Source organism: Gavia stellata, unplaced genomic scaffold (genome assembly GCF_030936135.1).
Source record: "Gavia stellata isolate bGavSte3 unplaced genomic scaffold, bGavSte3.hap2 HAP2_SCAFFOLD_245, whole genome shotgun sequence".
NCBI classification, from domain to species: Eukaryota; Metazoa; Chordata; class Aves; order Gaviiformes; family Gaviidae; genus Gavia; species Gavia stellata.
In genome coordinates, this window is record NW_026776415.1 from 55,086 (window position 1) to 67,356 (window position 12,271).

The 12,271-nt window shown below is 55.6% G+C and overlaps 1 protein-coding gene across 1 annotated transcript; it reads right to left on the minus strand.

Moving 5' to 3' along the window:
* Window positions 1-3,609: 3,609 nt before the first annotated feature.
* On the minus strand, window positions 3,610-9,824 carry LOC132320976 (SUN domain-containing protein 3-like). Its single transcript, XM_059834598.1, is given in 10 exon segments — window positions 3,610-3,765; window positions 4,466-4,558; window positions 5,073-5,240; window positions 5,972-6,087; window positions 6,468-6,552; window positions 7,135-7,294; window positions 8,262-8,338; window positions 8,341-8,435; window positions 8,801-8,859; window positions 9,760-9,824. Coding segments are annotated over 10 exon segments (1,074 nt in total).
* Window positions 9,825-12,271: the final 2,447 nt, after the last annotated feature.

Sequence of the window (12,271 nt, forward strand, 5' to 3'; positions counted from 1 at the left end):
CAAAGTGCCACCCCCCATCCCTTGGCAATGACAGGGACTCACAGGTGAGGATGGCGGCCCTCCTGCAGAGAAAGGCGCTGGCGGCGGCCGGGGGAGAGGGGTGCAGAGGTGGCGCCAGGCGGCCTCGCTGTTGCACACCTCGTGGAGGCAGCGGCAGGTCTGGCCCAGTCTCAGCAGGGGGTGGGGGCAGCGTCAGGAAGGAGATGATGTGCAGCAGCTGTGGGGAGAGAGGTGGGGAGAGCATCAACCCTGGGACCCCCCTGCTCTGAGGGGGGACCCCAGCCCCACATCCCCCCCTACTCAACTCACCACCTCAGGCGGGAGATGCCGGATGGCGGCCGGGTCCTCCCCCTCCTCCCCACCCTCAGCCTCACAGCAGGCCCCACCTGCGCCATCTTGAAGCTCGGCCCGGCTGCCGGTGGAGCCCGCCTTCTTCTCACACCAGTCTTTGCCGGCGTAGGTTGGGAGGGCTGTCAGTCTCCTCCCCTGAGGGGATGCTGCCTCTGATTGGCCCCCAGGTGGTTCAGGCTGCCCTGGTGGCCTCCCGCCCTTCACCTGGACTCTGACCTCTGATTGCCCACATGGGCTGTCACTCTGCCCTCAGTTGGGGCCCACCCTCCCCTGAGGTGATGCTCTCTCTTATTGGCTGCCTGAGGGCTCCCTCCCCACCCCCATCACTGCCTGCCCTTCCCTGAGGTGATGTTGCCTCCGATTGGCTGTCTGGTTACATGTCAATCACACCCTTCCCCAAATGCGATTGGCTGTCCTGGGTCCACTGACTCCCCCCAGACTCCTGGGCGGCCGTTGCTAGGCGACCAGCTCCGCCTTCAGGGTTTAGGCCCTCCAAATACAATCGCAGAACCATCGACCCGTTTAGGTTGGAAAAGACCCTTACAATCATGAAGTCCAACCGTAAACCTCACCCTGCCCAGTCCAGCACTAACCATGTCCCTCAGTGCCTCACCCACACGTCTGTTAAATCCCTCCAGGGATGGCGACTCAACCCCCTCCCCGGGCAGCCTGTTCAATGTCTGACAACCCTTTAGTGAAGAGATTTTTCCTCATATTCAGTCTAAACCTCCCCTGGCGCAACTTGAGGCCATTTCCTCTTGTCCTGTCGCTTGTCACTTGGGAGAAGAGACCAACACCCACCTCCCCACAACCCCCTTTCAGGTCGTTGGAGAGAGCAATGAGGTCTCCCCTCAGCCTCCTCTTCTCCAGACGGAACAACCCCAGCTCCCTCAGCCGCTCCTCATCACACTTGTGCTCCAGACCCCTCACCAGCTTCGTCGCCCTTCTCTGGACACGCTCCAGCACCTCAATGTCCTTCTTGGAGTGAGGGGCCCAAAACTGAACACAGCATTCGAGGTGCGGCCTCACCAGCGCCGAGTACAGGGGCACGATCACCTCCCTGCTCCTGCTGGCCACACCATTTCTGATGCAGCCCAGGATGCCGTTGGCCTTCTTGGCCACCTGGGCACACTGCTGACTCATAATCAGCCGGCTGTTGACCAACACCCCCAGGTCCTTTTCTGCCGGGCAGCTTTCCAGCCACTCATCCCCAAGCCTGTAGCGTTGCATGGGGTTGTTGTGACCCAAGTGCAGGACTCAGCGCTTGGCCTTGTTGAACCTCATACAACTGGCCTGGGCCCATCGATGCAGCCTGTCCAGAACCCTCTGCAGAGCCTTCCTACCCTCAAGCAGATCAACACTCCCACCCAACTTGGTGTCTTCTGCAAACTTGCTGAGGTTGCACTGGATCCCCTTGTCCAGATCATTGATAAAGATATTAAACAAGACCAGCCACAAAACTGAGCCCTGGGGAACAGCACTTGTGACCGGCCTGGCCAGAGAAGGAGATCAGCTTAGTCAGGCAGGACCTGCCTTCACAAACCCATGCTGACTGGGCCTGATCGCCTGGTTCTTCTGTACGTGCCACGTGGTGGCACTCAAGATGATCTGCTCCATAGTCTTCCCCGGCACCAAGGTCAGGCTGACAGGCCTGTAGCTCCCCAGATCCTCCTTCCGGCCCTTCTTGTAGAAGGGCGTCACATTTGCTAACCTCCAGTCCACTGGGACCTCCCCGGTTAGCCAGGACTGCTGGTGGATGATGGAAGCGGCTTGGTGAGCACTTCCGCCAGCTCCCTCAGTGCCCTTGGGTGGATCCCATCCAGTCCCACTGACTTGTGGGTGTCTGAGTGGTGTAGCAGGTCACTAACCATTTCCCCTTGGATTGTGGGGGCTTCATTCTGCTCCCCATCGCTCACTACCATCACAGTGGGCTGGGTAGCCAGAGAACAACTGGTCTTACTACTAACGACTGAGGCAAAGGCGGCATGAAGTACCTCAGCCTTTTCCTCATCCCTTGTCACTGTGTTTCCCTCCACATCCAGTAAAGGATGAAGATTCTCCTTAGACCTCCTTTGGTTCTTAATGCATTTAGAGAAACATCCTTTATTGTCTTTAACGGCAGTCGCCAGGTTAAGTTCTACTTGAACTTTGGCCCTTCTAATTTCCTCCCTGCTTGGCCCTGAAGCCCTGTGGGGCCTGCCAGCGCTGGGCAGTCCCGGGCACGGACGCAAAGGGCAGTGGTGAGCCCCCGTGAGGAGAGAGTGACAGGGCTCTGTCCTTCCTTCTGGCCACAGGAGGATGCCCTGGGCCACGCCAGGACAGGGCGTCTCTCCTCCTCAGCCCCAGGGGAGGGCGCGGCCTGAGGAAGGCCCTGGGTGCTGGGCTCAGCACGGGCACTGTGACCGGGGACAGACCCTGTCTCCTGCCAGGTTCTGGCCAGAGTGCAGGCATCTGAGCTGGGATGAGGTGGAAGAGTCTGGAAAACTGTTCATCGAGAGGAGGCGATGGGAGAAGGGACAGTGTATGTGGCACCTGGGATTAATGACAACCTCAGTTTCCTGTCTGGATCAGTGCTGTACTTGCACAAGGACTAAGCCCCAGCTGAGAGCAGAAATTCTTCCCAATCCTGGGTGCCAGAGCACTGTTCCTGCTCTCTCCTCCCCGGTGCGACCCAAGCGCACGACTGCCCTGCCTGCTCCTGCCTCGGTGCTTTGGGCACTGGGGGGTGAAAAGGAAAGACAGACTCGTGTAGTTATGGAATCTCTTGAGGTGTCCTGAGTTTGCTTTGCTAATCCCTTCTGTCACGTTTCCTGGGCTCTTCACTGGATATGTGCATGGAGAGGCGAATGAGGCCATGAACTGGCTTTCCAATCAGGGGTTTCCTTCTTACAATACAACATGCTTCCATTGTCTCATAGGTGACAGCCTGAAAGACGGAAGCTGAAGCAGCATGTGCCTCTTGTGAAAATAGGTAACAAGAGACGGTTGTGTTCAGTTGATGCTTAGTTGCTTCCTGTACCTTCATTTAATCTTTTGTGTATAGGCAGGTCCTGCTGATGTTCCTGTGCAGGCAGCAAGCATGTGGATGTCAGTTTTTCTGCATAATTGTGACTGATCTTTCTTGTTGCTTTGAATAAGGAAAATTTTGCTATGTACCCCTGAAGTCTCCGGTAAGCTCGTGGGTCAAGAGAAGGACAGGGAGCTCTCTTACCAGTTAGCATCACAGGCAAAACAGGCTCCAACTCCACTTGGTGAAAATTAAGGGCCTTTATTGCCAGATGACAGGGACCCCTTTCCCCCGTCTTCGGGAGGATCGCCGTGCACCCTGAATCGATACAGGCAGGTGTAGTCCGGGTGGCCCCAGTTGCTCAGCACTTGCAGCTTTATGTAATTCACGAACCCAGAGAGCTCGTTCTGAAATGACAAGAAGGAATGAGTTGCCTTTTCCTCCCTGGCAGTTGACTCCTGACAGAGTAGTGCCACAGCGACGGACTCCTTCAACAGCTTACTTCTGGCTGCCCTGCGAGGTCTTTTGACGTATGGTGGTCAAGACGTTCTTATCCTGCTCCACCTCCTGTGGCCATAAGAACAGGGAAGGAAGAAGCAGCTACCAGAAGCGGCAGCAAATAGATGGGCGAGTTCTTCTCGCCTGCTTTGAGGCACATGCGTGCACAGTCAGAGACCCAGTGGAGTCAGTCAAATGGCTCGTTGCCTCCTCTAGAAAGCCACCAAGACATAATGGCCTCCCTGTCCCTACTCGCTACCAGCAACACCAGAAGCCTCAGAAAGCCCAGTAGTTCTATCTTTAACTAGCAGGCCAGGAGTAGTGCATACTAGGGGACGTGGCCACTTGTGTGCACTTGGAGTCCAGACACTCAAGCTGACTTCAGCTTCAGCGGTGGTGCTTTTAAGCGCTGAAGCTGAAAGCCAAAAGGAAAGAGAAGAACAACAGGAGTCCAGGCATACGCCACTAGGAAGCTAAAGCAGAAGAAAAGCCAGCGTGGCACACGCTGCAGGAGAGGGCTGCCTCTAGCCCTTTGGCAGGGAAGTTTCTCCCCAGCCAACTGCATATCTCCTCCTCTCCTCCAGTTCTCCTCCCTCTTTGTCCCCGTACCTTCAGCTGGAAGGTCTGAGTGGGATTCAGCGTCGCCAGGAAAGTGAACCGTCCCAGGAACGTTCCCTGCTCCTCCTGTTCTTCCTTGAGGCCCTAGAGAAAGACAGGGGTAGGGAAAACAAGAGCGCCTCGTTCACCGTGGGAAGACTTAACTTCAGTCGGTGAAGTACTGGTCTATTGCAGCTACGTAGTCCAAGGAAGATGAGCACAAGAGGAGACGAGAAGCTGCAGCTAGGTAGCGTGCCACACTTGCCTACTCAAGGAGTCTCAGCTGCCAGTCAGGAAAGGAGCAGACGATCCCAGTGAGGGGGGTAACGTGAGCATCACAAATGCCCACTGGGATTGGAAGCAAAGAAGGTCTAGGACCGTGCACTGTGCCAGCTCCTTTTCCCTGTGGCTCCTGGAGTAGCACCTTGCCCCAGAAGCTTCCTTTTGAGCGGTACATTGGATAAGAGAGGAATACAAGGGAAAGGGAGCAACTCCAAGGAGCTTGTTTCTTCTGCGAGCCAGGAGGAAGCCGCAGGCTGCTGGAGTCTTTGAGCCGTATTCACCGCCCGCCTAGAAATGCTATGCAACCCCCGCCCCCCACTCTAGAGAAATCACTCACGTAGACAGCAAAGTCCTTTGGCGCTCTGGAGATGCTGTCTCTATGGAACATTGTCCCTGAGACATGGTCCACGGTGACTGCTCTGGGAACGATTGGCACAGACAGCCTGATGAGCACGTGTCCCTGACTTCCTGCCAAGGGCCAGCAGTTTCCTGGATGATTTTCCGGCTGAAAGAGAAGAAGAAACGACGTTCACGTTGAGCTAAGCAGTGGTGAGAATTCATGCGTCACAAGACCCCTTCAGCAGAGAAGCACTTGGATGGCAGGAGGCTGGATGTGCCCCTCGAAGAAGCTCTCCGGCCTGTCCCGGTCTGGAGCAAGTCGCCAAGAACAAGCAAGGGACGGTGTGGCTGAAAGGCACCTGCCCAGAGCAGGTGGCATCTAGAGGGCCCACCTGGATGAGCCTTTCCTGTAAGGGGAAGCAATGGCTCCCTCTCATCCACTCCCACCTCCTTCCACCGGCACCAGCCAACACTTCAACTTGTGCAGGCAGCTCAGGAGCAGTGCCAGGACGGCTTGCCAACACAACGTGGGGCCCTCCAGCAGTGCAGGCTCTCAGCGCCCGCTTGTGCTCGCTAAGAGCCCTGGCGAGCTCACACCCCAGACCTCTGCAGGCCCCTTTTCCATCCTCCTTCCGTGCCATGCTGACAGTTCTCACAGTGACTGGCAAGACAAAGACTGTGGGACCCAGCTAGCCTGTTAGAAGCTCGCGCGGAGGAGCTGGGGCACTCCGTGAGAGGAAAAACTCAGCAGGGAGACACAGGAGGCGAGTAGGTCCATGCAGGAAGGCAGCAGGAGAAGAAAGCTTCGAGGAGCAAAGACAAGGGCCAAGGCAACTCTCAGCAGCGCGTTTGGTTCCTCCCCGCCACCTTTGTTTTTCTGATTCTTGGTGCACCTACCTCAAGGATAACGTCAGGAGATCGCAGGTAATCCAGCACCGGCAGGGAATACAAAAAGACTTTTCCTTTCCTATTGCGGAAGGATGGAGAAGTCCTTGAATGAACGACAGCAGCCCCTGGAAATGAAAACGTGAGCACAATCATTGAGCAATGTCCAGGAGGAATATTGCACTGCTGACTTGAAAAAAGCTTCTAAGTAGCCATCGAGCTCCTACAGTGGGATTCCCTTCTTTCGTACTGGCATGATCCCTCTGGAACACACAGCAGGGACTCATCAAACTGTCGTCAGGGGCCATGGAAAAAGACAAGAATGGGAAGCAGGCTTTCTGGTCTTCAGATGTGGTCTGGCCTGTTACAGGCTCTGTCAGTGGGTCCATTTGTAGGGCACGAGGTGGCCCTTGACTTCTCGCCCCTTCTCTCCTACCACTGGGCACGTTCAAATGCCCGTCTTGTCAAGCTGGACAGGAAGCGCTTTGTTTGCACAATGGCACAGCACCTGATGATTTGAGGGCATAATCTGGCATGGGGACTTGCTTTTCTTCCAGCTTCTCCAAGACTTGATTGATTATCTCTTGAACAGCCTGGGAAGGAAGACAAAGGAGAGCGCCTGTTAGAAGGAAAAGGAACGGGGCAAGCAGCTCCCCTGCAAAGCCAGCCAAGGTGAGCTGGGACAAGGTTCAACTCAGATGTAAGGGAGGCCAGAATTGCCCGGAAACCTCCCAACTTTGCTCTAGTGCGATTGACCGCTATCAGAATGGAGGGGCTGCTCACTCCCACGCTCTGAATGCTGAAGTGGCGGGAACAGGCTTTTCCTGTGGAGATGCCCATGCCAGGCAGCATGCACAGACAAGCCCCTGGGCATGGGATGGGAGTGGGGCAACTAGGGACTGCTGAGAGCATTCCTTCTTTCGGGTTCTCCCTTGAGGAGGACCTGAGATCTGGACGGAGAGGAAGGTACGACTAAGACAACTGTCCTTCCCATCATGGCTCTCTCTTCCCCCAGAAGGAAGTGTGGAGCAACAGCAGAAGGAAGCGTGGCAATGCACGGCACTTGTTCCAGCAGCACCAGCCTTTTGGCTAGCTATGACAGGGGACTGTAGCAGGATACGTGCCGGAGGGAGGAAAGAAACCTCCGAGTAGAGCTTTCTGCAATATGCCCTTACCCATCCGGTAAAGCCTGGGAGCTTTGCCTGCTTCAAGGCTTCCTGAAGAGCACGCTCGGTGACATCCTTTAGGCTCCAGCGCAGGAGATAAAGCTCTTCCTGGAGCTTACGTAGCTTTTCTGGCAGGGTCAGAACGTCTCCTAACTCGTCCCCTCCTGGCCTAGAAGAAGTGAGCAACGGAGAGGCTGTAACTGTTGTGGCTGGCCTCTCGGATGCCCTGGGAATGTGAGCGAGGGAGTGACAGTGGCAGTTGCAAGGCTGCCCTCAGCCCTTGAACCTTGCCCCCCTGCAAAGGTCTTGACGGGCAACTGCTGCTACACCGACCTCAGCCTGAGAGAAGACTCCCTTTCCCTTGGTCTCTCCTCTCCTTCGAGGGGGCAATGCTGCTTGCAGGGGCTTTCGATTGCAGCCCAGCAATGGAAAGCCGCAGAGGTGTCTCCTAGCAGCTACTCCCAAGCATGGGGGAGAGGAACGGATGCAGGGTGGAGAAGGCTACCATTCCCCTGCTCAGGCGTTAGAAAGGTGGAGCTGCCAAGAGCCCAGCCCAAGTGAAAGGGTGGACGGACGGGTGGCCCCAGTCCTCTAATGGACATGGGGAGCTAGAGCTGACCGCTTGGCAGAAGGCGAGAAAGGGCAGTGGCAGAAGCTGAGGGCGCTGTGCCAGGGGAAGTTTGTGTGAGACAGGACATAAACAATGTCCTGTTGGGGCCGAGGGGCAGAGCTCCTCTAAAGAACCGTCTAGTCCGGGGGAAATCGTTTTTACCTCCGAGTCTTCCAGTCCCCTCCAGGGAGATGCGAGCGCACCTGGAACAACAATTAAGGGAACTCTGTTAAGTTTCAGGAAACTAGTGCTTTGCTGAAGCCTGTGCAGGCCCAAATCTGCCTAATCCTGGTTCTTGATCGGCTGTGTGCAATGCCACAACTGTGGAGACACTGGTGCTCAGTCCAGCTGACCTTCACCTGAATGACCTGCCAGGGTGGCTTCTGTCCCTAGCCCCAGCCACAGGCTTTTAACGAGTGGCTCTTTGTGCCCTGCAGTTGCGCTGGCAGAACCAGTCTTGATGTGAAGAAATGGAAATGTCACCTGCTGTTGGAGAGGCTGAATATGGGAGGAGATGTAGGCCCGCCATCCTGCTGCCGTCCTCCAGAGGCTTTCTTTGCCAAGCTGTCCCACGGGGTAAACACCTGTCAGCCATACACCAAAGTTCTCCTTACACTTAGAACGCGGTCTAAGGCTGGGTTATGCCTCGGGCTGCCCGCTCCCCTTTCCATGTCCCTCCCAGCTGCCGTAGTTGTCTCTCCTCTTGTAGTCTTGGGAAGAGGTCGTGATGGCCTGCGGGCTCTGCCAGAGACGGACATTCCCTCCCCTGGACTATGCTCCTTGTCCTACAGAAGCTTCCCAGCCTCCTGGGCCAGGCGAGGTTAACCACTGCCTCTCCCTCGGCTTAAGAGAACTGGCTTAGCCCTCCTGGGGAAGGCAAGTCACCCCTTCCTCGCCCCCACACCCGTTCCTCGGAAGCAGGGAGGACTGGCACACCTCTGTCGGGGACTTTCTGCTCTTAGCTGGGCTCCTCTGCTCACAGCAGGGGAAGCGGACCAGGGCAGCATGGAGCCCTGGGGACCTCCTAAAGCACCATCGTCAGGTCTGAGCTCTAGAGAGACTCACCGGAACAGAACAGACCCACAAGCAGCGCCAGGGTCACCATCTTCAGAGCCTTCGTTTTCCTGTGGAACGGCAAGGAGGAAAAGGGTGGTGAAGCTGGTGGTACCCACTCAGTTCAGCATCAGATTCAAGAAGAGCAGTAAGGACTGCAGGTCCTGAACCTGGTGTTCCTGGCATGAGGAATGGCTTAATCCTGCACAAGCTCGAGTCAGTGGCAGAGTTGTCACCAAGTGCACCAGTGGGGCATTTGGTACGGCAGCGAATGGCAGTGTTTTGTGAGGGATGGAGGGCTCAGGATTGACTCCGGAATAGGAGAAGGAGTTGCAACAAAAGCTGTGGCCATACTTCACGTCCGTGGGGGTGGAGAGGGACTCACAGCGTACACTTCCTCAGGAATAAACAAGCCCCTTTTATTCTACTCGAAAACTTCTTGCACCCCTCAGAGGATCTTGTGCTCCTTTTCCTAAGACACGCCACTGGTGAGGGGCTGACCAGGTTTCCAAAGGAAACCTCATCTGTCAGGAACAGAGGTCAAATCCAACACAGGTCAAATCCAACACAGGTCAAATCCACTGCCAACAGAGGAAACATTGGTGTCCTTCTGGTTCGGGTCAAAAGGAAAACCAAGACAGCTCAGGGACATAACCCATCCTGCAGAGCGCGATGCAGGACTGCGCTAAGCTCTCGCCATTACTGCGGCAGGATGGAGCTGGGCAACTGCTTGGGACTCCCTTCATGTGATCCAAAAGGGACTCGTCCCTCATTTGGCAGAGACAAAAGGCTTTCGAGGCCTAGTGCTGGCATTTGTGAAGGGACTGAGGAGACTGCTGCTGCCTTACACCACCTCCAGGCCGAGCTCTCAGGCTGCCCTCGTGTGCGTCCCCTGTCCGTCCCCCACCCACCCCAGCTGATGACGTGGCAAATACCCTTGGGGAAAGGAGAGGAGGATTTTTCAAACATACCCGTTCAGATCGAGGGCCTTCCGCAGCTGTCTCTCCGCATCCGCTGAGGTGCGGGAAACAGGCATCCTGCTTGCTCGGGAGCGAGCCAACCACTCTGCGATCTCTCTTCTCTCAAGACCGAGAGTGACGATGGCGCAGGCACGACCCCGATCTTATGCCCTGCTGGGTCTACCTCAGCGCCGACGACGCTTTGTGACATCAACAGCAGTCAGTGATGTCACAACAGAAAGGGCAGCGCCACGTTTTGAGGCAAAGTCCAACCTGACGGGGAGCAGGTTTTGCACTCCTCTCCGCAAGGGAAGAAACCCTGCAAAACCAGAACGTCTCCTACCGAGGGGTCAGCTCTTTCAATTCCAACTTGTCCTGGTTTTGGCTGGGATGGAGCTAACTTTCTTCCTAGTAGCTGGTATGGTCCTGTGTTTTGGATGTAGGAGGAGAATAACGTTGGTAACACACTGATGGTTTAGTTGTTGCTGAGCAGCGCTTACACTAAGTCAAGGGGGTAACCAGTTTGGAAAACCCCACCGAGACCCGTCTAGTCTACCTTTTGGTTGTGCAGCCTCCTCCAAGACCAAAGGAAGAGACATCATTCTACTGCTGTTGAAGATTTCGGTAACACTTGCTTCCCCACGGACGCCCACCTGCCTCAACTGAACCGTCATTCGAGAAATCCCTCAGGCACCAGCATGAGCTGTCATCTGAGAAGTAATGAAAGAGGAATTGGACACCTTCACTCGGACCTTGCACTTTCAGCCGTATCCTAGGGCCGGACCCTGGCACACTTGCTGGCATGTGGAAAGCCGTATCACTTGGGACCATAAAACTGAGGCTTTGGAGCCTGAAATGAGGCTTTGGAAACGCAAACTAAGATTTGGAAAGTAAAAAGGAGGCTTTGGACACTATAAATCTAGCTTTGGAGCCTAAAAAGAGGCTTTCTGCCCTGATGGTGCGGGATTAGACCCTCAGAATGAAACCGTGGGCCCTAAAAATAGACTATGGGTAATAAAAGACAGGTTGGGACCCTAGAAATGAGGGGTCTGGCCCTAAAAAAGAGACTTTTGGGGCTAAAAGATGGGCTCGATGCTAAAAAGGAGGCTTTGGAGCCTGCAAAGGAGGGGAAACTCTTGGATCGTCCATAGCCCCAAGAAATGAAGTTTTAGAGCTTTGGGCACTCCAGTGGAGGCTCAGAGTTGTAAAAGAGAGGTTTGGACCTAATAATAAATGAGAGTTTGGACCCTCAAAAGGAGGGTGTGGGCCTTCAAAATGGGGCTTTGTTCTTTAAAAACGGGGCTTTGGAAATGAGATTGAGACTTCAAACGCAGCAATTAGGCTTTGTGCCCTCAAATGATGCTTCCGTACCAAAACCTAAGCCTTTGCACCCTAGAAATGGGTCTTGGGAGGCTCAAAATAGGTGTTGGGTTCTCCAAATTGTGGACCGAATCCTGAAAAGGAGGCTTTGGTCCCTGAAGAGGAGGCTTTGGAAGCTACAAATGAGCCTTTGGACCCACTACATAAGGCTTTGGCCTCTAAAACTGAGGCTTTGGACCTTCACAATCAGACTTTAGGCTTTAAAAATGAAACTCTGGGCCCTTAAAAGCATAGAATCATAGAATCGTAGAAATATAGAATCGTTTAAGTCGTTCATCGCTGAGTCTTTGAACCTTAAAAGGGGGGTTTGGAACATATAAATGAGGGTTTGTACCCTAAAAATGAGGGTTTGGGACCATACAAATGAGGCTTTCAACCGTAAAATCAAAGCTGTGGACTCTGAAAATGAGGCTGGGGGACAAAGTGCCACCCCCCATCCCTTGGCAATGACAGGGACTCACAGGTGAGGATGGCGGCCCTCCTGCAGAGAAAGGCGCTGGCGGCGGCCGGGGGAGAGGGGTGCAGAGGTGGCGCCAGGCGGCCTCGCTGTTGCACACCTCGTGGAGGCAGCGGCAGGTCTGGCCCAGTCTCAGCAGGGGGTGGGGGCAGCGTCAGGAAGGAGATGATGTGCAGCAGCTGTGGGGAGAGAGGTGGGGAGAGCATCAACCCTGGGACCCCCCTGCTCTGAGGGGGGACCCCAGCCCCACATCCCCCCCTATTCAACTCACCACCTCAGGCGGGAGATGCCGGATGGCGGCCGGGTCCTCCCCCTCCTCCCCACCCTCAGCCTCACAGCAGGCCCCACCTGCGCCATCTTGAAGCTCGGCCCGGCTGCCGGTGGAGCCCGCCTTCTTCTCACACCAGTCTTTGCCGGCGTAGGTTGGGAGGGCTGTCAGTCTCCTCCCCTGAGGGGATGCTGCCTCTGATTGGCCCCCAGGTGGTTCAGGCTGCCCTGGTGGCCTCCCGCCCTTCACCTGGACTCTGACCTCTGATTGCCCACATGGGCTGTCACTCTGCCCTCAGTTGGGGCCCACCCTCCCCTGAGGTGATGCTCTCTCTTATTGGCTGCCTGAGGGCTCCCTCCCCACCCCCATCACTGCCTGCCCTTCCCTGAGGTGATGTTGCCTCCCATTGGCTGTCTGGT